The 27,440-nt window shown below is 41.6% G+C and overlaps 1 protein-coding gene across 10 annotated transcripts in view; it reads right to left on the bottom strand.

Moving 5' to 3' along the window:
• LOC125453419 (serine/threonine-protein kinase Nek5-like) overlaps nt 1–27,440 on the bottom strand; it is a 74,035-nt gene that overhangs the window by 7,009 nt on the left and 39,586 nt on the right. For 6 of the 10 annotated variants that reach the window (XM_059646743.1, XM_059646749.1, XM_048532979.2 and 3 more), the window contains 8 exons: nt 18,566–18,750; nt 17,919–17,997; nt 17,704–17,814; nt 16,571–16,654; nt 12,821–12,925; nt 6,387–6,467; nt 4,874–4,939; nt 4,129–4,270 (listed from right to left, as the gene is read on the bottom strand). In XM_059646743.1, coding sequence (XP_059502726.1) covers nt 4,129–4,270; nt 4,874–4,939; nt 6,387–6,467; nt 12,821–12,925; nt 16,571–16,654; nt 17,704–17,814; nt 17,919–17,997; nt 18,566–18,750 — 853 coding nt within the window. The remainder of the gene's footprint in view (nt 1–4,128; nt 4,271–4,873; nt 4,940–6,386; nt 6,468–12,820; nt 12,926–16,570; nt 16,655–17,703; nt 17,815–17,918; nt 17,998–18,565; nt 18,751–27,440) is intronic. The other 4 variants (XM_059646745.1, XM_059646747.1, XM_059646746.1 and 1 more) reach the window with 4 other exon arrangements.

Genomic DNA, 27,440 nt, shown 5'->3' with positions numbered 1-27,440 from the left:
ACAGGAGTTTGAAGCAGTCCTGAAAGGAAAACTCCAAGGCACTCTGAGAAGAAAATACATTTAAAAACACTGGGAAAAAAATCAATACTAAAGAGACGGTACCTGTGTTTCGAGTCAGTCAATTTTGCCATTTTTATTTCCGATCAATGGAAATAATACAAGGAAGTCTTCACTTTTTTTTGTACATGTAGAACATGGCAACACCAATCTCTTGATCTCAACAACAATCTTTTAAGTTTTGGTCATAGCTGAATGAAGCCAGCCATAAATAAATTTTAAAAAATGAATGAATGAATGAATAAAGCAAGCCACATCACATGATGACCAGCTGCAACAGTTCAAAATGGCCATCTGAGTGGGTGATTTGAACACAACCCACAGGTTGCTGAGATAGTATGTTCTTTCCAGGTGAACTGAGACTCTCCAAGAATATAATCTTTAAAGAAAGAAAGAATTCCACAGGCTCTACATCAAGACATGCTAGACCATAGACGTTTAGGTCACACAAGCACAGAAACAACTAAGATTGGCATGTTGATCTATATACAGATCTAGCCTTAATAAGACATCGACAAGTAATCAGGTTGTGTGAAACATGCCAAGTCCACAATTGAGAGAACCTCTCATTCTACAAAATTTCCTTCTGAGCCGTGCTGCAAGACTGCAACTTATACTTTCTATGTTCAAGGACATAGTTTCATTCTGCTGACTATTTTGCTAAATTCCTTTTGTATAGAAAATCAAAGTTATCATTAGTGCAACATTTGTTGACATTGTTTGCCACATTCAATGAACCTCAACAAATTGCTTCCAACAATGGTCCAGAGTACAATCATGCATCTTTCAAAGATGTGCAGCAAGTCAAGTCTGTAACAAATTCCATCTTCTCACTACCCTCAGTTGACCAGTCTCTCAGAATGCACTGTTTGTTCTGTAAAACTCATGATCATTAAATGTAAAAGTTATCCAGAGTTTCAGATTGTATCTATAGGGTGCTCCTCCAAGCAACAGTTTACCTTCACCAGAAGCCCTCAAGTTTGGCTAACAGATGCACAAAGTTCTTGTCTCCCAGAATTTCACCACCAAGCCACATGTACACAAAACATTGTTAAAGAGAAGGGAGAACATTGTAAAAGAGCAAGACCAACATCACATAGACAAGTATTCCAACTTGAAAGAGAACAAGGTATACATGTTTTGAGATTTTCGCACAAACATATAGGTTCACAGAAAGATACTGTTGTTGTGTGTGTTAGGTCACCTAACTTTATAATAAGCAATGGTCAAATCCTGTGGACAAGTACAGGGGATCTTGCTGTAACGCGATAGTTGTGTTCCTGCGCAAATCGCTTAACGGAAAATCTCCCTATTGAAACAACAGGGCCTAGGGGAAAAGCAGAGTTAGTGGAAGACCACCAAAAAAATTCATTCAAAATTGCTAAAAAATCACTCAAAAGTAGCATAGCATAGTTTGAATAATTGTTTAATTCACATCTAATAATGAAATAAAAGTAAATTTAACACTTTACCTTGAAAAAAATGTCAAGATGGCTAGATGGAGGAGGAGGTTTTGAGGTTGCTCTATTGTTAATTCAGGGACTAAGGGTCATCATCATCATCGTCACCACTTTCAGGTGCAGTTGTGGTTGCAGGTATAGTATGTAAAATACTTAATCCTGAAATGGATAGTTGTGGATCATTGTCTTCTGGCTGTTTCGTGGGTGTTGGCTTAAAAAAGGCATCCAGTTTTTGTTGCTTTGCCCTTTTTCTTCATTCATGAAAAAGCTGTTCATAGGGTGCCAAATAAGATCTTATTCCACAAACTGCTACCCGGCTGTGTTCTACATTGTAATCATTGTCCTCTAACAGCTGCAACTGCTTCTCAATTTCCCTCAGCACAGAAGACAAAAGAGGAATGGAAAGCTCTCGTGGTGCTGCATCCTGGACTTCACCTCCTTCATTGATAATGGGAACTGCAGATGCTGGAGAATCCAAGATAACAAAGTGTGGAGCCGGATGAACACAGCAGGCCAAGCAGCATCGCAGGAGCACAAAAACTGACGTTTCGGGCCTAGACCCTTCATCAGAGAGCTTTGGTTGGAGCAGAGGGAGCGGAGTGCTGCCCGTTCTGCAGGGGAGAGGTTGGAGTGGGTGAGGGGGTGAAAGGGTCTAAACCCGAAACGTCAGCTTTTGTGCTCCTGAGATTCTGCTTGGCCTGCTGTGTTCATCTAGCTCCACACTTTGTTCACCTTCTTCATCTCTAGCTTCCACTTCCCCCTCAATGACTTGTTATTGGAGATCAGCTGGAGAGAAGTCTTCACAGTGGGATCAAGCAGCTCTTCAATATCCTCATTCTCCACTTCTTCAAATCCAACTTGCTTTGCAAGATTAACACAATGTTCTTTGATTCTTGGGTGCTCTTCCAAAATTGAAGAACTCTGTCCTTATCCCCCTCAATGGCTGCTATCAGCCTCTTAAATGTGTGGCTTAAATAATAAGCTTTAAAAACTGGGTCCATGAGTTGAAGGAGAGAGACTGTGTTTGGGGATAGAAATAGCACTGATGTTTTCAGAAAGCTCACCAATTTTGGGAGGATATTGGCACATTATCCAGGTACATCTACAGACTTTCGGCTTTTTTTGTTGGAGCTTCATAAATTGATAAATCTTTCTCTTTTATGGTGAGAAGGGCAGTCCCAGATCACTTTTTTGTTTGATCTTCCATCCACACACTTAGAAGCCGCTCCATCTCCTCATGTACCTTTGTCCATCACCTCGCAAATTTGCCAGCAATAAGACATGTTACTGCAATACAGCTTGCTTTAATCTTTTATGCATTGTCACTAATGGTGCATAAGGTAGACTGTTTTATTCTTGTTGCATGACCAATATCACATGTTCTCTCAATACACTCAAAATGCTTTATAACATCTAGCTTCTCTTCCAGTGTTATAGCCTTTCGTTTACATTCACGATCCACAATTTTATCACCAGGATGCTTGTTGCTAACATTCTTGTCACTTAGGCCTTGCAGTTTTGTGGGTAACATGGCAGAATTTGCAAAAAAAAACCCCATTGTACCCAAAAGCACGATGATGACATGATGCCAGCATGGAGAGTCTTCTGGCGCTAAGATTGCACATGGTCAGGAGAAAGCCTAAGAAACCATAATGTGATGTCAACATGTACTCCTCCGCGCACCGATAGGATCGCGTTATAGCCAACACAAGTTTGTGTTTTAGAAATTGCATTGCGCCATTTGTTAGTCACGATATAGCCAATTTGCATTGACGGAATATGTGCTATAGCAGAGCCTCCTGTACACTTATCTGGCCTGCATATCATCACCCACAAGGTGACAACTCGGAAGCTGCAAATATCATACCTGACAATAATCACACTTCAACAAATTTGCAATGATAGATAGCATTGAGTGAAGCTACAGCACCAAGTTATGATAACTTTATAAGGACAAGATCTGGCCACTTCACACGTCCAACAAGGTATTTTTTGCAGGTCTAAAGACAATGAATCTATATGTATCTGTGTACATGCTATCAGAAAAGGATTTTGTATTTGGGTGTGGATTCCAGACTGGACAGGCAGGCCTGTACCTTTAAGACAGCTACAGGACATCACAACAGGTGGTATTCTGATACAAAGATACCCACCTCACCTTCAGTCATCCTCTCTGTGTAATGTACAGCAACATCAGCAAGCACAGAGGCCAGACTATTTGTGCAAGTCTGTGATGTGCAGCCCTGTGCAATTTAGTACTATAAATAAACTTTAAAGAATAAAAACTTCTTGATGTAAATAAGACATGTGATTCAACTAAAACCCAATTTCTGTGATGTATGTTATAAATGCTAACATATTGAAAATCACAAAACTGCATCAGTTCCTGTGATCAAAACACATTCCAGCTTACACTTTTCAGTGTCAAATAACATACCAGTCAAAAACCAGAATATTGTGGATGTAAGTCTGATCCACAGATCATTTGTGCAAAGTTAAATGCAAAATTGATGTTGAAATTTCTTACGAGGAATTATACATATCATCATCAGTAAGGCATGTCTTAATCCAGCAAAAATTTAAAGGACATAGGGTAAAATTTTCTACACACCTTCCATTTGAGAGGATGTTACTTCTAATGTTTTGTTTGCAAGATCTTCAAGAATATTTCCTGCCTCAGTGAAGTGCCATTTCTTCTGTTTAAGGATATCTCCTTGTTCGTGTGTCAGTGTTTGATTTAACATATCCAGCTCCTAAAACATCACAGCATATGCTGTGTTAACCCATCATGAAAATTAATAGCAACTAATTTTAATTAATTTTATGTTCAGCCATAAGACAACGTTAGAACTTTGGTGTCGGGACCAACTTTAAAACATCATTCTGCTTACAATGGTTGATCTACTGCATTAGCTTACTGGCAATATTTTTGTTATTTTGAATATTTTGGGAAGTCCCAAATTCATCAAGGAGAGATTTCAGCTAACTGTGTATGCCTCTGAAATTCTCACCAGGAACATTGCATTTCCCGCTGCTCAAAGTCTGCTCCATCAACAATTTCTACTTTCCTCCTTTGGTCACTTTCCTTATCCGTGAAACACTCTCAGATATTGTTTAGTTGAAGGGTGGGATGCTTTTCATAGGGTCAGTGTGGACTCAAAGGGCCGAATGGCCTGTTTCTGCACTGTAGGGATTCTCTAAGTTAACAACATCAGATAAATGAGAATTATAATATCTCTGTGCTTGCTAATGTAAATTGCCTTTCAGTTGAGCAATAATACTGATTAAAAAATTTTCATCCAGAATATTTTTATTTTTACTTTAACTTTAGAAAACATCCCAATAGTTAAACTCACCTCCTTTTGCTGGGAATCTTCATGAGTCAACTCTTCATTGAACATTATCTCAAATTTTATTCCCCCCTTTTGGAAAAGAAAAGCTTGTTTAGAATATTACATGTATGACAGATTTTAGATTAATGATTTCCAAATGACTGTACTGGCAATCCACCGTAATAATGACATACTCCAAAGAATCCACAGCAAATATTAACACACTTATACAGAACACTTGACCTAACGTCTGAAGTACAGCACCAATGATATTGTTTTGCTAACATGTAATAATAGAAATATATTAGTCTGTCAAAGATACAGAAGTACAAAATTCAAAATTCTTGCTCAAGGAGTACATCATAATCTAGTTGAAACTCTACAGCCCACAGTTCTCAGAGTTTAAACTTATCAATCACTCTACTGAAGAGCCTGATTGAAGTGAGGTATTCTAACAGTTTGGTGCCAATGTGCTCTGAGTGTACGAGTATGAAATGGTGGGAACACGGGTGGATCAAGGTACCAGAGTGGACAGAGGCATACTGTATTTTGCTTTGCCTATAAAGGTAAAAAAAATAATTAAACTATTATAAAGCTGTTTCAAATAGGTCTGGTATTTAATGTGTTATGTAATAAACTTAATAAAAACTACTTCATTCATTCATGATCAGAGATAATGGGAACCGCAGATGTTGGAGAATCTGAGATAACAAAGTGTGAAGCTGGATGAACACAGCAGGCCAAGCAGCATCTTAGGAGCACAAAAGCTGATGTTTTGGGCCTAGACCCTTCATCAGAGAGAAGGGTCTAGGCCCAAAACGTCAGCTTTTGTGCTCCTAAGATGCTCCTTTGCCTGCTGTGTTCATCCAGCTTCACTCTCATTCATTCATGATATAGCTTTTAATAAAGCAAGCATCCATGCGTTTAAGAGTTCATATCATTGCCATTTTCTATATAACAAATGCTCCCTTACAAAACATATAAATATTTAAAATGAATGTTACTCACCTTTCAAAATTGTTTTGTCTCCCAGAAGATGTTCACATATAAATCAGACCCTCTACATTGCACAGCCATTTAACAAAAGGTGCACCAAATGTCACATCTTTAACTCACTTGCTCTGATCTATATTTTAACTCCCCCATAACCTGCCCCATTGTACCTCAGCCCATTTTACTTTTTGGTAAATTCTTTCAGGTTGGAAAATGATAAAAAGTGTCTATACACAAACCTAAAAAAGACTTAATTTTTGAAATTTATGTTTAGCTTTAGTTATTCCAATGCTATTTAATGATCTTAATGTATTTTATAAATAATGATGACTCTGGGCCAGGATTTCTAACTCATTTACAACATCAACAACAATTCTTAACTCATTCCATGCTTTGTCACATGTAAATTATTCAGTTGGATGGATCATAAGATATTTACACAGCTTTTCACCATTTTTCAGTTACATATTTAGTGATAGAAAACATTTGTGCACATGTTATGATGATAATGAGGAACTTTTAATCTGAGAGGAATCACCTTTACCTTTACTTTGTGTTTGAGCTCCAGTGCTTTCTTTTCCATTTGGTGCTGCAATCTCATTTGCTTCAGATCTTCCTCAAAGACCTATCAATGAGTTAAAAATATTGTAAAATGAAATAAATGAGGTAAACAGAAGTTTCAACATAGAGGATACTGTATCAGTAATATTGGGTGGCCAAATCATTTGTATTACTATAGAAATTTCATTATATAAACTATTTAAATGCGCCAAAAAAAATTGTGATTCCACCATAATAGTCAGGAAAAGAAATTGCTCTTCAGTAAATACACAATGGTGCTTAGGTTATAATTTTCTGTATCTGACTTCAGATACAATTTTAGCTCTATTCTCAGTACATATTTTACTGTTCCCTGAATTTGACAGTCTTGAACCTAATTTGTCTTTATAATCACTGCAATTTTTGATACTTAACTCATTTAAATTCTTCTTAATTTTTAACTTGACTGCTTTATAGTTGCTTTAGATGCAGGTTAGAGAAGGCTCAGTCGACTCATTCCTGAAACGAAAGGCTTATCTTAAGGAAATATTGAGCAAGACAAGTATATATAGATTTGGAATTTAAAATCCTGGAGGTAATCTTATTGAAACATATAAGATCTGATAGGACTGGAGTCAGCATATACCAGGAAAATGTTCCCTCTTTTGGTGAGACTAAAACCATGGGACATAGTTCAAGAATAAGAGGTCTCACCATGAAACACAGAAACATAGAAAATAGGAGCACAAATAGCCCATTCAGCCCTTTGAGCCTGTTCTGCCTTTCAATACGATCAGGGCTGATCATCCAACTAGCATCCTGTTCCTACTTTCTCCTCATACTCTTTGATCCCTTTAGACCTAATAACTATATCGAATTCTTTCTTGAAAATGTTCAATGTGATGGCCTCCATTGCTTTATTTGGCAGAGAATTCCATGGGCTCATCACTCTCTGGATGAAGATATTTCTCCTCATCTCAGTCTTAAATGGACGGCCCCATATCCTTAGACTGTGACATGTGGTTCTGGACTCCCAGTCATCGGGAACATTCTTCCTGCATTTACCCTGTCTAGCCCTGCTAGAAATTTTATATGTTTCACTGAGATCCCCCATTATTCTTCTAAACTCCAGTGAGTATCATCCTAAACAATCTCTTTTTCCGTCATCTAGAATCAGTCTTGTCGACCTTCTCTGCACTTCCTTCATAGCCAGAACATCCTTGTTCAGGTAAGGAGACTAAAGCCACATACAGTACTCCAGGTGTGAGCTCACCATGGTCCTGTACAATTGTGGCAAAACATCCTTGCTCATGTACTCAAAACCTTTCACTATGAAGGCCAACATACTATTTGCCTTCTTCATTATCTGCAGCATTTCCACGCCTAATTTCACCAGCAGGACATTCAAGTCTTGTTCTCTTTTCCAATGGATCATCATTCAGATAATGATCTTCCTTCCTGCATTGCCTATCAAAGTGTATAATCTCACATTTATCCACATTACACTTCATCATAAGAGTGTGGAGTTCTCTTTCCCACATAAAGTTGAGGTTGAGTCTTTAAATTTATTCAAGATCAAGGTAGTTAGGTTTTTGATTGACAAGAGGATCAAGGATTTTGAGGGGCAGATGGGGAAGTGGAGCTGAGGTCACAAACAGAGTGGCTATGGTCACACTGAACGGGGTATCCTGCTCAAAAGGATACAACTTCAAAGTCCTATATGCCTATGTCTCTTTTAAGAAGCAGGGATAATCAGTGCTACTTCTATACAAGCAAACACCACCATTCTTTTCACTTAAATGCTTGGAACAGATAATACAGAGAATTTGCAAGTTTACTCTCCTGATAGAATTAACAGTCAAAAGCTGCAAAAATCACATGTATGGCCTCAGGCCCTCCGCTTTTTCCTGTGCCGCAGGCCCGACCAATCCCCCTCCCTGACACCCTCATCCGCCCTGCCGAACTCGTCCTCACCCTCAACAACTTCATCTTCAATTTCTCCCACTTCCTACAGACAAAAGGGGTGGCCATGGGTACCCGCATGGGCCCCAGCTATGCCTGCCTCTTTGTAGGTTATGTGGAACAGTCCCACTTCCACACCTACACAGGCCCCAAACCCCACCTCTTCCTCCGTTACATTGATGACTGCATCGGCGCTGCCTCTTGCTCCCCAGAGGAGCTCGAACAGTTCATCCACTTTACCAACATCATCCACCCCAACCTCAAGTTCACCTGGGCCACGTCCAACACATCCCTCACCGTCCTGGACCTCTCAGTCTCCATCTCAGGTAACCAGCTAGAAACTGATCTCCATTTCAAGCCCACTGACTCCCACAGTTACCTAGAATACACCTCGTCCCACCCACCCTCCTGCAAAAATTCCATTCCCTATTCCCAATTACTCCGCCTCCGCTGCATCTGCTCCCACGATGAGGCATTCCACTCCCACACATCCCAGATGTCCACGTTCTTCCAGGACTGCAACCTTCCCCCCACAGTGGTCGAGAACGCCCTTGACCGCGTCTCCTGCAACACATCCCTCACACCCCGCCCCCACCACAACCGCCCCCAGAGGATCCCCCTTGTCCGCACATACCACCCCACCAACCTCCGGATACAACGCATCATCCTCCGACATGTCCGCCATCTACAATCCGACCCCACCACCCAAGCCATTTTTCCATCCCCACCCTTGTCTGCCTTCCGGAGAGACCACAGTCTCCACGACTCCCTTGTCCGCTCCACACTCCCCTCCAAACCCACCACACCCGGCACCTTCCCCTGCAACCGCAGGAAGTGCCCCCACACCTCCATCCCAGGCCCCAGGATGACCTTCCATATCAAACAGATGTTCACCTGCACATCTGCCAATGTGGTATATTGTATCCATTGCACCCATTGGGGAAACCAAGCAGAGGCTCGGAGACCGCTTTGCAGAACACCTCCGCTCGTTTCGCAACAAACAACTGCACCTCCCAGTCGCGAACGATTTCAACTCCCCCTCCCATTCCTCAGACGACATGTCCATCATGGGCCTCCTGCAGTGCCACAATGATGCCACCCGAAGGTTGCAGGAACAGCAACTCATATTCCACTTGGGAACCCTGCACCCCAATGGTATCAACGTGGACTTCACCAGCTTCAAAATATCCCCTTCCCCTACTGCATCCCAAAACCAGCCCAGTTCTTCCCCTCCCCCCACTGCATTTCAAAACCAGCCCAGCTCGTCCCCTCCCCCCACTGTATCCCAAAACCAGCCCAACCTGTCTCTGCTTCCCTAACCTGTTCTTCCTCTCACTAATCCCTTCCTCCCACCTCAAGCCGCACCTCCATTTCCTACCTACCACCTCATCCCGCCTCCTTGACCTGTCCATCTTCCCTGGACTGACCTATCCCCTCCCTACTTCCCCACCTGTACTCTCCTCTCTACCTATCTTGTTTTCTCTCCATCTTCGGTCCGCCTCCCCCTCTGTCCCTATTTATTCCAGTTCCCTCTCCCCATCCTCCTCTCTGATGAAGGGTCTAGGCCCGAAACGTCAGCTTTTGTGCTCCTGAGATGCTGCTTGGCCTGCTGTGTTCATCCGGCTCCACATTTTGTTATCTTGGATTCTCCAGCATCTGCAGTTCCCATTATCACTGTATTGATATCCTTTCAGATTTGTCCTGAGCTGAGGACTGCTTTCACAATATTTAGCCACAAATTTATATCAACTTGCTGTAACTGAATCACCAATATCCACACTGTAAACATGACATCTTTTATGATTCCATGAGATGTGGGCATTACTGGCTAGGCGAGCATTTGTACATATCCCTTCTTGTCCTTGAGAAAGTAGGAGTGAGCTGCCTTCTTGTACACTGCAGCCCATACAAGTTAAGTACAGCCACACTGTCATTAGAATGGGTGTTGGAGCTATTGAAAGGTATGTGGCTTGGAGGAGAAGTTTCAGGTTGTGGCATTTCCATCCATCCACTTTCCTTGTCCTTCCTGATGGTAAAGGTTGTGGATTTGGAAAGCACTATCAAAGGAGCAAACGTGACTGCTGTTGTTCAAGAAGGTGGCTCAACACAATATTTTCAAGAATGAGCAAGAATAGCTGTAATTGCTGGCTCTGCCAGCTCTGCTCACATCTCAGGAATTAATATTATTTTTTTAAAAATGGACCTTGCAGATGATAGAATTGAAATTATTTCCTAATATTGTTCTGAAATATAGCATACATTAAAATGGGCATCTCACCCTTAAAAGATATGTTACAAACCTTCAGATGTTCACCTCATTGTTGCGCCAAAAGTCAATACATAGGGAATAATGTGATGCACAACCTGTCTTTGTGACTTGATACATGTGCTGATGAGAAGATGCCCTCAGCAGAAGTATGAGGGTTTCTGCTATAACACAAATTGGCTATGTTCAATTGATGAATAGGGGAACACTATTTCTAAAACACGAAATTGTGCTGGCTATTACACGACTCCATCAAGTCTGTGTCAACATCACGGGCTTTGTCAAAGGAAAATATTTTCTCAATATGTCAAGATTGTGTAAATGTTCAGAGGAAGTCATAATGAGCTCATTTGAAAAAGGTAATTGGATTGTATGTCATAAACCCCTAATATAATAATACAGAGAACAACTGTCTTATTTGGAAAATATGTGAAGTCTTAGTTTGAAGAGTTAATGCTGAACATATTAAATGAAAAAAAATGTAGTTTAAAATATGAGTGCTGTTATAACATGCACCTCTGTGCAGTAGTTTTGCCCAGATTTTGTAACATATTTAATTTGTTAGAACTTTTGAACTGGCTCATGTAAATCATTTATACTAAAAGTTGTCTGTCTTACAACCTGCTCTTTTCCAACATTATTTTGAATGCAATCTTATTTGAAAAACTATCCAGAAGTCTGTGCCGATGGAATGTCAGGTCAGATCAATAGTGGCCTGGGCTGTGATGCAGACTATGTTGCAGGTAAATAGATTTTATTTGATTATGAGTATCAAGGCTCACACAAGTGACAGGCATGGTGCCAATACTTATAGGAGAGTGGTAAGGAAGAATTTTGAGTGATTTTTTTGGTGGTCTGTCCCTAACCCCACTTTTTCCTTGGGCCCCGTCATTTCTATAGAGTGATTTTCTATAACACACTGTTGTGTGGAAATGCAACTTAACACTTAATAGCAGAATCCCTGTATAGCACTTCAGCATTAGAGAACAAGGAAAGCCAGCCCACCTTTACTCCACTCCAAACACCTCCCCACATCCCTATGGCACCTTGCCCCGCAATTGCAGAAGATGTAACACCCACCCATCTACTTCCTCCCTCCTCACTATCCAAGGCCCCAGACACACCTACCAGGTGAAGCAACCATTTGCCTCCACCACTCAAGTAGTCTATTGAATTCACTGTTCACAGTGTCGTCTCCTCCAACTCTGGGAAGATGAAGTGCAGACTCAGCGACCACTGTACAGAACATCTATGTTCTGTTCATAAACATGACCCCAAACTTCCAGTTACCTGTCACATCAACAAAATGCTGTGTTCCTACCCCAACATTTCTGTTACAAGCCTGATGCAGTGCTCCAGCAAAGCTCAGTGCATACTCAAAGAACAGCATCTCATCATCCACTTGGAGACCCCGCAACCTCTAGGACTAAACATTGCACTAAATAACCTGATTCTATCCCTCTATGATTTTTACCCAGCCCCACACTCAGGTCTTGTCACAATATGGATTGCTTTCAGCATAGCCAACCCATTAACTCCTACTGTCAGCTCTCCTTAACATTTATTCAACTTCTCTTCTGTCCTGGCCTACTAGCAATAATCCTCTTGCCTACCTCCCTCTTTCATATGTTTTTCTCTCTGAGCTCTGTATCCACCTATCTGCTTATATCTACCCCCAACCCCCAATCTCACCTTCAGCACTTTTTCCTAGCTACAATCGGTTTTGTTGAAGAGTCACCGGACTCGAAATGTTAACCCTGCTTTCTTCCCACAGATGCTGCCAGACCTCGAGTTTGCCAGCAATTTCTGTTTTTGTGTGGCATTACACTTTTTTGAGGTCAGTATGCCTTTAACAGACATACCTATAAAGTCGTCATTGTATCATAGCATGCAACCTGAGGGTAGAAAGGTTTCATATTCCATCTTAACTTGAATCATGTGAAGCATGACATGCTACTAAAAGCATGCTCCTTTGTCGTAATCCACTAGCTTAATATTAGACAACACACTTAGGTGACTGAAAAAAGGAAATATTTATACATAATAGCTAGCTGTAATAAATGTCAGTTGGATCTTTAATATCACGGTATCCATGCCCAGATTTTTATGCTATAAGGGCTAACACAAGCATTGCTGCATCAGGCAAAATACTCTGTTAGAGGAAATATCACATCAGTACTTATACCATTTGCAAAAGTGAGCTGTAGTACCTGATGAGGCTGTTTGTCTTTGTTTTGTTCCTGAAGCTCAGTCACATATTCTACAGGTTTTTCTCGATCAATATGATACGTCTCAGCTAATATACCAGGGTGATTCTAGGGCACATGCACACAAAAGAGGCACATAAACCATATGTTCATTAGTTTTATCTTCATGTTATTTTATAATATATTTGGCTGCAACAGCAACAATGCATGTTACTTTCATTTACATTGCAGGAAGTTTTAAAGCTGAATTCGCTCTCCACAATTCTCAAAAGCTAATATCCTGATCTCAAAAGTGTCTCATAGATTAGCAGGTGGTATCATAGGAAGACAGCACTGTGCTTTTTCTTGCACCATCTTTAATGGTATTACAGAGCATGGGCATTTTAACATACAGGTTTGGAAAGCATGTGCCCAAGAACCTCAGCCAAATTTGGTTAGATTCCCCACAGAAAGCAGCACGCAATCCATTTGAGCATGATATTTTGCAGTACAATTCATTTTATTATGAATGAAATCCATAAAAATCACACATGCCTATACCATCAAGCATTTTACTGCATGTTTTTTGAGATTTAATAGATTGAAAGAGGGAATGCATCTCAGGTTTTGAATGTTTTTCAAGGATCCCAAGAATTCTTCACGTGGCTTTCTTTCTCAGCATATGGACATATGAACTAGGAACAAGAATAAGCCATTGAGATTATAGAGCCTGCCCCACCATTCAATAAAGTCATGGCTGATCTGATTGTGACCTCAACTCCAAATTGTCACCTACCCCCAATATAATTAGCGTCACTCAAGAATTTCTATCTCTGCTTTAAAAATATTCAACGACTCTGCTGCCACTATTCTCTCAGAGTTTCAAAGATTCAAAACACTGAGAAAATAATCTCCTTCTCTCAATTTTAAAGTATGTCCATTATTTTTAGTTTATTCCACAATAGGAAACAGCATCCGTCCTGTCAAGTCCTCTCCTGATAGCTCAATAAGATCATCTCTTATTCTTTTAAATTCCAATGGATACAGGCCAAAATGAATTTGCACGTGGTGACAAAGATCAGCGGAAAAACAGAACATTAATGCATAAAGAAGGAAGAAATCAAAATCCTGAAACAACAGATATAGAAAGCATTGTAGGATTATTAAAAAAAACAACAAAGTACAGAATGAGAAAAAAAATTCAACTCAGCAGAGTAAGTAAAGTCAGCTTAGCACTATTGGACCATAGAGTTGCTTTTGCAGAGAGAGGCAGCTGATGGTGGTCGTGGTTTAACCTAAGGGTGGCTACACCTTAGGCAAGGGAACAGGTTGGGAGGAAGGGGCTTCCATGGTAACTTAGCTGGTGCAGGAATTGAAATGACACTGTTGGTATCACTGTGTTATAAACCAACCAGTCAGCCAGTGAACTAACTGACCTCCCCCAACTTCAACTCAGCATAATTATTGTGCGGTATAATTTGCAATAGAGACTCTATACATGCATAGGAAATCCATATTTATTCTTCTGAAAAAGAAGCTATGCCACTCCAGGTTTAATAAAGTTGAACTTAGTCATTTTATGTTGATTCCCACAGACTTGCTGACATCAATTGACATCATTCCCCACCATCAGATGACATTCAATGCAGAGAAATGTAAGATAATACATTTGTTACAAAAACATGCAGAGGCAATATAAAATAAAGCTACATCTCAAAAGGCAGTGCAGAGTGACTTGGGTGTATATGTGTGTGAGTCATTAAGGATGATAACACATGTTGAGAGATCTGCTAATAAAGCAAACAGCATCCTGGGCTTTATCAATAGGGGCATGGAGTACACGTTGAATCTATACAAAGCATTGGTTCGTCCTCAGCTAAAGTACTGAATTCAGTTCTGAATGCTGAATTTTCAAAAAGATATGAAGGCTTTGGAGTGGGTGCAAAAGAGGTTTATGAGAATAATTCCAGCGTTGGGCAATTTCAGTTATGAAGACTGATTGAGAAGCTGGAGCTGTCCTCTCAAAAGGGAAGATTGAGCTAAGATCAGATTAAATTATTCAAAATCTTCGGGGTCTGGACAGAATAAATAGGGAAGAAATGCAATCCTTTGTGAAAGGGTGAAGTACAAGAGGGCATGTATTTAAAGTAATTCGGAAAAGCTGCAGGGCTATAGGGAGAGGCAGGAAAATGACACGAAGTGAATCGATCATTCGGCGAGCCAGGTACATTCACTGACAAGATGATGTCCTTCTGCACTGCAACAACCCTGTGGTTCTGTCTTTAAAATAAAATATCTAACCTCAGTTACTGAAGGAATTAAGTGATATCAGGATATCCATGATCTTACGGATGGATTAAGCTCGCAAGCAGCTGACTCCTGCTTCTGAAATAACAACTTGTATTTGTATAGCACCTTTAACATACTTTAACACCCCTAAGCAGGCCACAGAGATGAAAGCAGAAAACTGTCCCTTTGCACACTCTATCAATCCAGAAATTCCAATTATTATCAGAACAAATTCCAATTATTACCAGTTAGGTGAGATGGTTAGGGTGCCAAAAAGGTGAGAGGGTATTTGCCAGGTTAGTGTGGTGGGTTGGGTAGGCAGGTGAAGTGGGTTTGGGAGTTGGGGAGGGTCAGCAGGTGGGAGTATGTTAGGATGGAATGAGAATAGTGAGGGGGTGGGTGTGGGGTGGGGAATGATGTTGAGTCCTGAGGCGTGGGCTGACATGGGGAGACATCAGGCCTGGGTGGGGTGAGGCTCTGGGTGGCAGCAGTCTCATGGGAGGGGACCAGAATGTGGGCTGTCAGTTTCGACTTGGACGGCAGGGGAAAGAACAGAAGGGTGGTCTTGCGTTCAGGTATTTGGGGGTGAGGGTGCCAGTTCTGGTTGGTGAGAGGATGTTGGGTTGGATTAGGCTGGGAACTGAATGGAAGCTATGCCAAATGATCGAGGGGCTAGCATGCCAGAGGTCATGGGAGGTCAGGCTAGGAGTTGTCAGTGATTTGGAGTTGTGTGGGTGTTGGGCTTCAGGTCGAGAGTGTCAGACCAGAAGAGGGTAAGCTATAGTGTACAGCCCCAGTGTGAAAGTGTGTGGGTCATGGGTGTCAGTTCCGGGTAAGGAGCGGGTCTGTCATGCTGGGGTTTCTGGGCATCTAAGCTGGGAGTCTGGGGTCATAAGATGAGGGGGTTGAGTGGGGTGTTACTGATTATTCAAACATTCAGTTTAATAGGAGTTAGACTAAGTTTTTAGTCTTTTCCTGAGGAACTATTAAGCTTAACTGAGTCAGAACACTTGAAATTCTGTCTGGAAGGGGCTTTCTCACAGGATTCCAATTGCAGGGAAATTGCCAAATGGAATTTGCAACTTCCTGTCACTTCACTCTGAGTCAGACCCGTATATTCAAGATTTGCTTCGGAAATGACAATCTGACCAGTTTGAGTGTCGCTCAAAATTAACACTAAATGTAAATGTGGCTGTGTAACCCTACCTTTGGACCAGGAGGCTTGGGCCTTAGTCTCATCAGCTTCAGAGGTGTAGAATAATGTGTCTTTACAAAATATCCAACAAAATTATTTTAATTATAATCGAAGATGTGATTACGTTCATGGGCACCAACTTATGTCTTATTTTCCAGTGACTTAGTACATTGGAATTTCAATTTATGTCATTAAACCAGTGCTCTATGGTTGACAATGATCTCTACAATTTTTAGAAACTGCCACATCAATATTGCATATCTCCAACTAGTTCCATTTCTGTGTCATACCTCCTTTATTTCCATTTTTCCCCTAATTTCTTTCACTTCATGCTGATACTGCTGCCTTATTTCCTTCAGTCGCTGACAATATTCCTAGCAAATAAAAACAGTTAATGTTTTGTAAAAATATTTTTTCTAGTTCAGCTGCAAAAGATGTATTTTCAGATTAGAACATAGAACATAGAACACTACAGCACAGTTCAGGCCCTTCCGCCGTCGATGTTGTGCCAACCTGACATACCAATCTGAGGCCCATTTAACCTACACTATTCCATGTACATCCATATGCTTGTCCAATGACGACTTAAATGTACTTAAAATTGGCGAATCTACTACCATTGCAGGCAAAGCGTTCCATACCCTTACTACTCTCTGAGTAAAGAAACTACCTCTGACATCTGTCCTATATCTTTCACCCCTCAATTTAAAGCTATGCCCCCTCGTGCTCGCCATCACCATTCTAGGAAAAAGGCTCTCCCTATCCACCCTATCTAACCCTCTGATTATCTTATATGTCTCAATTAAGTCACCTCTCAACCTTCTTCTCTCTACAGAAAACAGCCTCAAGTCCCTCTGCCTTCCCTCGTAAGACCTTCCCTCCATACCAGGCAACATCCTAGTAAATCTCCTCTGCACCCTTTCCAAAGCTTCCACATTCTTCTTATAACGCGGTGACCAGAATTATGTGGGCAGATCATATCCTTTCCGAAAAACGTAAATCAAGTTAAATGATTTGACCCTTCAAAATACACAATATTATGACTGAATTCCAGATTAACTCAGGATGAGACAAGTTACTAAAAATGGTGAATTAGCAATGGTGAGAAGGAAATCCTCTTCTGACTGGTCTTACATTTGCTGCTAGTAGCTCGAAACTTGAAATGGTATTGGAAGGATAATAGATTCTAAGATCTGATGTGAGGAATCCGAGGGCAGTTGGGTCAAAATCGTGGAACACCTTCCTAGTATCAGTGCACATGTCACTATATTCTAAGGACTACAGCAATTTAAGAAGGCCAGGTCACCACTGCCTTCTCAAGTGCCAGTGATGCTTACATCTCATGAAATAATAATAAAATAATTCTTTGCGTTACCCTGCCTTTAGCTAATGTAAACCTGCTTTAAAGCATCAAGTAGTTTACTTCATCTGCTGCTCCTCTTTTCTTGGCTTGCTGCTTAGCACATTGTCTAGCCTGTGCATCTGGATTTGGAATTTGATATTCATAATGGTCTGATGAGCGAGGACGTATTCCCTGTGGAACATATACAACAAATCCAGGTGACAAAAATTCTTCTGATTAAATAGTATAAGCAAAGACAACTTGATTATGATGAAACTTTCAATGCAGCCACTTACCAATTGTTTTTCTACTTTTATCTTATATTCTTGTGCTTCCAATTTTCTCTGAATGTATTCTTCATGCACAGCATATGGCCTGAAATAAACAATGATGTTTCTTAAGGTTTACTACAGGCATTGTCTCTGACCTTAACAAAATGACAGCATCTTCATTTCAATGTTAATCAAATTAGTTTTGTCACAAACTGTGCATCATTTCCCTGTTTAAATATACTTCCCAGAAATTAGTATAATGGATAGTAAAAGCCAAAGTAACAGGTCACACTTCACTGAATGGTATAACACAACTTCGTAGCCACAATTGCCAGCTCTCTGAGTTACTCATTTCACCAAGACAGGGAGATAAAACTTTAAGGGACACCTTTGAACCCAAGTGTTAGCATTCAAGCAAATTTCTTCCCAACATTAATTGATGGACTGAGACCAGCTACTTTGACAAAATATTGGCGAACTGCTCATTTGTTAGGAAACTGCTGAAAACGATGATCAAAATATTTCTACTAATGGACAATCATATGCAGTTAGTGTCTAATACATAAAAACTGCAGAAGAACATTTGCTTCCAAAATGCAGTATCATATTAATAGACAGAAGCACCTTGCATATTTTTTTCAATAAAGAAGGAAGAGAATTCAGATGATTACCAATGAAGTGGATCATGATTCACTTTTTGTCTGTAATCTTCAATTTGGTAGTTATAATAAGGCACAGGTGGAGGTATGTGGTCATTTGGTCTTCTCGCCATGTAATCTAGATAACCATGGTAGTGTCCATACCGGCCTTCGATCCTGGGAGGTGCTGGCTTTGCAGTTAATAGATTGTTAAATTGCTAAAGAAAATGTTTTATAAAATTGTAAACTGTTATTTATGGATTGTATTTTTTTTACATAGTGTTTGTATTCCATGTTCAATACTTAAACAGATCTGAAATAACCAAAATTACCCGTTTCTCAATGGCAGGAAATAATTTTTGTTGAACTTCCATTTGAAACAGACTATGGTGAGATTGTTGTATTACTATGATGGTAAGCCATATAGATCTGCCCCCACCACCGCACCCCCCAAATGGATATATGATTTGATGAAAGAGAAACTTAGAGTAAAAGAAGAAGGCATCGCAGTTCAAAGAATAATTCTGATTCCAGAACAATTTGATTTAACTCAAAATCTTTGCTTAGAGCCTAAATTTATAAAGGATGGAGTTGAATATATTTCATCATTAGAAAAGATAGCTCTGAAGTCAAAGTGGCCAAAAGATGTTCGGGCCTTAATGTTAGAAAGTATCCTGAAAGGCACAACTACGAATGCATACACTACCTGAAGAGTAATCAGCAGACTACGGTACAGTTACAGGGGCAATACTCAATGCTAATGTTCTTGAAACTTATCAATTAGTTTTTTGGACTATAAGAAATAAACTCTGACAGGTATTTGGGGTGGCACGGTGGATCAGTGGTTATCACTGCTGCCTCAAAGCGCTAGGAGCCCAGGTTCAATTTCTCCTTGGGTGACTGTCTGTGTGGAGTTTGCACATTCCACCAATGACTGCGTGGATTTCCTCCAGGTGCTCTGGTTTCCTCCCACAGTCCAAAGATGTGCAAAGTTGTTGGAATGCCTATGCTAAATTGCCATAGTTCCCAGGGGTGTTTGACCTAGGTGGGTTAGCCATGGGAAATGCAAGGGTAGGGGAATGGGTCTAGGTGGGATACTCTTCAGAGGGGCAGTACAGACTTGTTGGGCCAAATCACCTGTTTCCACACTGCAGCGATTCTATAATTTATAGATTTTGCAAGAGACAAATAAATACTCTAGAGTTTAATGGCTTTGATTACAGAAATTGAAATAAAATTGAGATTGTGAAGGAAATCATGGTTGTGTACAAATTCCTAAATACTATTATGTTAACCCTTAAGATTTATTTAGGTAAGCATTAAGTACTAAAGATCCAGGAAGCAGCAATTCTGGAGGGCACCTATGATATCTCACACTGATAGCTGTATGTGGGAAAATGGCAGTATAGAAATCAGCAAAGAAGTTTGAAGAATAGAAAATCCATGGATTAAAAAGGTATTGTATGAGGGAATAAACAGAGGGATGTCAAAATATAGGGGAAGAAAGACTAGAACCCAAAAAGTTATGTAAATAATTTCCATGTTAATAAGTCAAGATGGTTGTGACATCAATGACCCAGCCCACGGTAACTGATGATCTCCAATGCACTATCATCTCCCAACCTTATGTTGAGTTACCCCCTTCACAATATTGTCCTATATGTATCCCAGTATGCTGCCTCCAATTTCCACAATAGATTTCCCCACCTTTACTACCACAACAGCGGCTTTCTATAATGTCCTTTGACTATCACTGAGCTGACCCTCAGGACTGACCATGGATTGACAATGGCTCACCTATAACTAACTTATCAGACAGGCCCAACTGATGTGTGACTGGACCCCTGAGCTCATTGCAGCTCCCCGAATGACTACCACAAATCCCCTGACTGATTGCATTAGAGCTGCAGGGATGAGAGTGGCCCACCCCTGGACAGCAGTGATATAGAACCCCTCCCAACGTAGCACTGGGCCATACAGCAACATGTCCACCTCCCTGACTGATCACTGCTGACTGTAGCGATTGTAGCAAGCTCAGCCCTGTGGACTCATAGAATATGAGTTCTCTGATTGGGGGTGTTAATCTAGTCCAATCAGGGAGCCCTGGCTGACAGATAAGAACAGGACTGTCAGACATCCTGTTCACTCTGAGAGCTGACTCTGAGGGAGCTGTATCAGTGTCAAGGACTCTCTATGTGAAAATAATGGCTGACTTGCTGACGAGATATCAGCCTCTGTGGAGTTATTTCACTGACAAACGCAACAAGCCGCCTGACTTTGTGTCTGTACAAAACAGCAAAATAATACAGAAGTATTACGAGCCTTTAAGTTGCGGCAAAGCTTGGAAAGTCTCTTGCACCAATGTAATAAGGAAAGGTGCTGGTCTGCTCTAAAGTGCAGAATTGAAGTGGAGCACTGTATTATAAGTTGATCAGACATGGTCAAGGAGAATGTGGTAAGGCTGATGTGATGGGTGGGGAGGAGTGGGGGGCAGCCACTGCCCATGAAGTGAAACCTGAGTTGTCAGTGAGTGTTGTCCAAGACAGAAAACTAGAGGAGTGAGCAGCTACCTGGAGCTGTTAGATACCCACTCTGATTTTGATGTTGGAAACTGTGACCGTCTAATTTCTATTAATGAGATCAATGAGGCGTGATAAAGTACTAATAGCATACAAACAAGCCTATCATTGATCTTCATTGTGATTTTTGTCTTGCTATTAGCTGCAGGACCAGGCTTATTTCTCGAAGTTGAGAATCTCATTGCCCTAATTTCACCACTTTTCTCAACTCACTCACCATCACCCATGTCATTTCAGGATGGAAAATTCTGCCCATTGTCTCTGTTTGTATAATTGTCCAATGCTCTCTTGTATGCCCCAAGAATTGGCCTCCATTACACTTCCAGGCACCGCATTCCAGATCTTAACTCCCTGCTGTGTGAAAAAGTTTTTTCTCTCACATCACATTTGCTTCTTTTGCAAATTATCTAGCAAATTGCGCTCTCGTTTTCAAGCCTTTTATGCGAGGGAACAGTTTCTCCCTATCTAATCTGTCAGCTTTTGTGCTCCTGAGATGCTGCTTGGCCTGCTGTGTTCATCCAGCTTCACACTTGGTTATCTTGGATTCTCCAGCATTTGCAGTTCCCATTATCTCATATGCTAAATAACTGCTTGCTCAACATGTCCTGCTACCTTCCATGACCTACACACATGTACATTTTGTTCTCTCTGCTCCTGCTCACCCTTTAAAGTACAGTTCTTCATTTTATATTATCTACCAAAATGTATCACCTCATAATTCTCCACATTGAACATCACCTTCTACCTATGTGCCAATTCCACCAAATTATCAAACCCATTTTGTAATTTTACACTCTCCTCCTTACCATTTGCCAAGTTTCTAAATGTTACATCATTTATAAACTTGTAAATTGCCTCCAATACACCAAGATCAAGATTATTAATGCATATCAAGAAAGGCAAGGGTCCCAAAACCAAGTTATAACTAAGCTGTAACTCTTCTCTCAGGTTTTCTGCGTGGCACTGTATCAAATGCTTTTTAGAGGTCCATGTACACCACATCAACAACATTACCCTCATCAACTCCATGACCTCTTCAAAAACTCCAGCAAGTTAGTTGCACATTATTTTCCCTTAAATCCAAGCTGGCTTTTCCTAATTAACTGATATGTTTCCATGTGACCAATAAGTCTACCCTGAAAAAAATTTCACGTGGTTTCCCTACCACTGAAGTTAATTGTATTATTCTTACAGTACGTTTATTCTTACAAACTCTTTGGAACATGGGTGTTATATTTTGCAATTCTCCTGTCCTCTGGCACCATCTCTGAGTCGAGGGAAGACTGAAAGATTATCGTCTGTGCATTTGCAATCTCCATTCTAACTTCTTTCATTGTTTTTGACTGCATTTCATCCAGTCTCAGTACCTTATCAGTAGTTTGCTCAATATCTCCTCTGTTTCAATGTTCAATCTGTCTAGTGATTGAGCTGCGTCCCGTGAGACCTTGGTCTGGACAGCATCTCCTTCCTTCGTTGCGGCTGATGCAAACTATTTATTTTACACCTCAGCCATGACTCCTACCTCCATGTGTAAATCCCCTTTCTGGTCCCTACTTGTTGTACTGTTCCATTTACCAATCATTTATTGCTTATGTGCCTGTGGAAGGCTTTAGGATTCGCCATTACATTGGCTGCTACTCTTTTTCTCACAATCTCTATTTGCTGCTCTTATTTGTTTCTTTCACATGTCTTCTGCACCTTAAATATTCCTCTTTGGTTCTCAGTCACATTTTCAACTGACACAATTTTTCTTCTTAATCTCTATCTCATTTTTCATCTCAGGAGCTCTTGGTTTGTTTAACCTACCTTTCCTTTTGAGGGAATATATCCTGACTGAGTCTGAACCAACTCTTTTAACTTAGCCCATTGATTAGCTACTGTTTTATCCTCACCAACCTTCAGTTCCAGTTATTCAACCCAAATCTATTTTTGCTCCATTGAAATCAGCTTTACCCAGTTAATTATTCTTACTTTGGAATGTCCTTTATCCTTTTCTACTCTTATCCTAAACATTATGATGCAACAATCACTATCCCTACATGGTCTCCCAATGCCACTTGATTTACTTGGTCCACCTCATTCCCAAGAACCCGGTCTAGCAGTGACTCCCATCTTGTTGGACTGGACAGGTACTGCTGCAGAAAATTGTCCTGAACACATTTTAGGAGTAGTTACATCTTGCTGCTCATTGCATTACCACTGTTCTAGTCCATATTTAAGTACTAAAGTGTATAATTATAACTGTTCTATAATATTTGCACCTCTGTAATTTCCTTGCTGATTTGTTCCTGTACATCCATTCCACTTGTTGCTAAGTTATAGACAAAATCAAGAAACATAACCGCACTTTTTGTTCCAAGGCTTTAGCCAAATGTTCTTGGGCTCTCTGGGATGTTGTCTTTCTGCTGCACCACTATATGTACCTTAGCTATTTATCTTCCTTTTTTCCATTTCCTTATCTTAACTGAAACCTTGTAATGAGAAATATTTAACACGCAATCCTGTCCTTCTTGAACCACGTCTCTGTTATAGCCACTACATCGTAGAGTCATTGAGACGTAGATCATAGAATCCACTTAGTAATCTGTGCCTGTAACTTGATAACTACACTCCATGCATTCACATAGATGCGGTGTTACTTTGATTTAGATTCTACTTCTTTCTTCCTGACTGCATCTTTCCCAGCAAAGTTTCATGCCAAAAACCCGAGACTAGCTTACTAGAGTCTGGTGCTACAACCGCACAATTTAAAAATGATTTGTGTAGTAGGAAGTGACAAACAATATCGTAGTAGATGCTTTATCAAGAGTAAATTTAAGGAAAGCAATGATCAAAATGGACTTGTGTAAAAAATTATTGTTTGTAAAGTCCTTGTATATCTTATTCAAGTGCATTGTCATTGCTACAGTGATCCCCATAAAAATAAAACAGAAATCATGATAAAAAGAGATTGCATTCAAGATATAAATATCTCTAACAGATATCTTATCATTTTACCCTGGTGAGCAGGTGTTAGGGGTGAAGCACAATTGTAAGGTTAATTCATATTTTGTATTTTGTGGGCTAATATGGGGGGGTACATAGTTTTGATTTTATTTTTAAAGATGTTCTTATAAGCTTGGTGACCATAAATTTGGAGGGATTTTTATTTATAAACATTCTTAATGAGGTTTGACACCCACTGAAGTGAAGACATCGGAATTAGTTGTTATAGTGCATTAAAAAAGCGAGGATAAACCTATGCTGTTGTCTAGCAACAAAGACATACATTAACTCAGAAAAACCTAGAGAGACAGCCAGATTAGAAGCAGGAGCACATTTTTCCGTTTAACAAAATGCTTAATATCCTGCATGGCACTGTCATGGAAATATTCAGTTATTGATCTCATGTTAATTAATAACAAAAAGGTTAGGGTCCATCAAACCAGGTTTCACTCTGCCTTGACCAGTATTAGCATCAAACAGGATTGTAACTGAGGACAGACCTCCAACAGCAATGCCAAGACATCAGCTCAATTAGTATGGTCAAAGTTTGAAGTAATGGCTTGAATCTACAACTTTCTGACCCAGAGACAAGGCTGCAACCAACTGAGAAAAGCTGACACACAGCATTAGTAATACCTAATGGAGACTCAGGAGGACAGAAAGGAATAACTCAAAGAAGACCCTTGTGTGTTAATCCAGCAAAAATAGATGTGGATGCTTAGCAGCAGATATGCTTTGGAAGTTCCTGCAGATAATTCTACCACTATGCTCTACACATTCGATCTGGAAGATTGGTAATTTCTGATAAACAGTAGCTTGGTATTCTGGATATTTCTGGAAAGTAACATGCTGCTGAGCTTTTCATCTTACACACTCATCAGGTCAAATGCAAGAATGCCAAATTTCAAATTATCATAACAATTTAGACTAAGAGAGAAAAGAATACCAATTAGTTGGCATTCAACTCCAGAAGCAACATATATCCCTATGCTGGGTCCCATACTCTGTAAACATTCAGGATATTTTCAGGCTTTGCACTTTACTTAAATTACCAGGGGCTTAGGGAACCTATAGAGCTCCACGGTTTTCTCCGTGGCAACGCCAGAGATGATTTGTCAACCAATCAACTGTAGTTAAATAAATTGTTGCAATTGTTTTAAATTTGACCTTCTTGGATTTGTCCAGATGACTGCAAGACAAACAGGTTCAGCTAAGACAATAAAATGTGAGGCTGGATGAACACAGCAGGCCAAGCAGCATCTCAGGAGCACAAAAGCTGACGTTTCGGGCCTAGACCCTTCATCAGAGAGGGGGATGGGGAGAGGGAACTGGAATAAATAGGGAGAGAGGGGGAGGCGGACCGAAGATGGAGAGTAAAGAAGATAGGTGGAGAGAGTGTAGGTGGGGAGGTAGGGAGGGGATAGGTCAGTCCAGGGAAGACGGACAGGTCAAGGAGGTGGGATGAGGTTAGTAGGTAGCTGGGGGTGCGGCTTGGGGTGGGAGGAAGGGATGGGTGAGAGGAAGAACCGGTTAGGGAGGCAGAGACAGGTTGGACTGGTTTTGGGATGCAGTGGGTGGGGGGGAAGAGCTGGGCTGGTTGTGTGGTGCAGTGGGAGGAGGGGACGAACTGGGCTGGTTTAGGGATGCAGTTGGGGAAGGGGAGATTTTGAAACTGGTGAAGTCCACATTTAAACCCCACACCCAAGCACCAAACCATCATCTCCAACACCATTCACGACCTCATCACCTCAGGGGACCTCCCACCCACAGCCTCCAACCTCATTGTTCCCCAACCCCGCACGGCCCGTTTCTATCTCCTTCCCAAAATCCACAAACCTGCCTGCCCTGGTCGACCCATCGTCTCAGCCTGCTCCTGCCCCACCGAACTCATCTCCACCTATCTGGACTCCATTTTCTCCCCTTTGGTCCAGGAACTCCCCACCTACGTCCGTGACACCACCCACGCCCTCCACCTCCTCCAGGACTTCCAATTCCCTGGCCCCCAACACCTCATATTCACCATGGACGTCCAGTCCCTGTACACCTGCATTCCGCATGGAGATGGCCTCAAGGCCCTCCGCTTCTTCCTGTCCCGCAGGCGCGACCAGGCCCCCTCCACCGACACTCTCATCCGCCTAGCGGAACTCGTCCTCACACTCAACAACTTCTCTTTTGACTCCTCCCACTTCCTACAGACTAAGGGGGTGGCCATGGGCACCCGCATGGGCCCCAGCTATGCCTGCCTCTTTGTAGGTTACGTGGAACAGTCCCTCTTCCGCACCTACACAGGCCCCAAACCCCACCTCTTCCTCCGGTACATTGATGACTGTATCGGCGCCACCTCTTGCTCCCCAGAGGAGCTCGAACAGTTCATCCACTTCACCAACACCTTCCACCCCAACCTTCAGTTCACCTGGGCCATCTCCAGCACATCCCTCACCTTCCTGGACCTCTCAGTCTCCATCTCAGGCAACCAGCTTGTAACTGATGTCCATTTCAAGCCCACCGACTCCCACAGCTACCTAGAATACACCTCCTCCCACCCACCCTCCTGCAAAAATTCCATCCCCTATTCCCAATTCCTCCGCCTCCGCCGCATCTGCTCCCACGATAAGACATTCCACTCCCGCACATCCCAGATGTCCAAGTTCTTTAAGGACCGCAACTTTCCCCCCACAGTGATCGAGAACGCCTTTGACCGCGTCTCCCGTATTCCCCGCAACACATCCCTCACAACCCGCCCCCGCCACAACCGCCCCAAGAGGATCCCCCTCGTTCTCACACACCACCCTACCAACCTCCGGATACAACGCATCATCCTCTGACACTTCCGCCATTTACAATCCAACCCCACCACCCAAGACATTTTTCCATCCCCACCCCTGTCTGCTTTCCGGAGAGACCACTCTCTCCGTGACTCCCTTGTTCGCTCCACACTGCCCTCCAACCCCACCACACCCGGCACCTTCTCCTGCAACCACAGGAAATGCTACACTTGTCCCCTCACCTCCTCCCTCACCCCCATCCCAGGCCCCAAGATGACATTCCACATTAAGCAGAGGTTCACCTGCACATCTGCCAATGTGGTATACTGCATCCACTGTACCCGGTGCGGCTTCCTCTACATTGGGGAAACCAAGCGGAGGCTTGGGGACCGCTTTGCAGAACACCTCCGCTCAGTTCGCAACAAACAACTGCACCTCCCAGTCGCAAACCATTTCCACTCCCCCTCCCATTCTCTAGATGACATGTCCATCATGGGCCTCCTGCACTGCCACAATGATGCCACCCGAAGGTTGCAGGAACAGCAACTCATATTCTGCCTGGGAACCCTGCAGCCATAT

Source organism: Stegostoma tigrinum, chromosome 6, assembly GCF_030684315.1.
Source record: "Stegostoma tigrinum isolate sSteTig4 chromosome 6, sSteTig4.hap1, whole genome shotgun sequence".
Lineage (NCBI taxonomy): Eukaryota > Metazoa > Chordata > Chondrichthyes > Orectolobiformes > Stegostomatidae > Stegostoma > Stegostoma tigrinum.
This window is presented reverse-complemented; position numbering and strand designations above follow the sequence as displayed.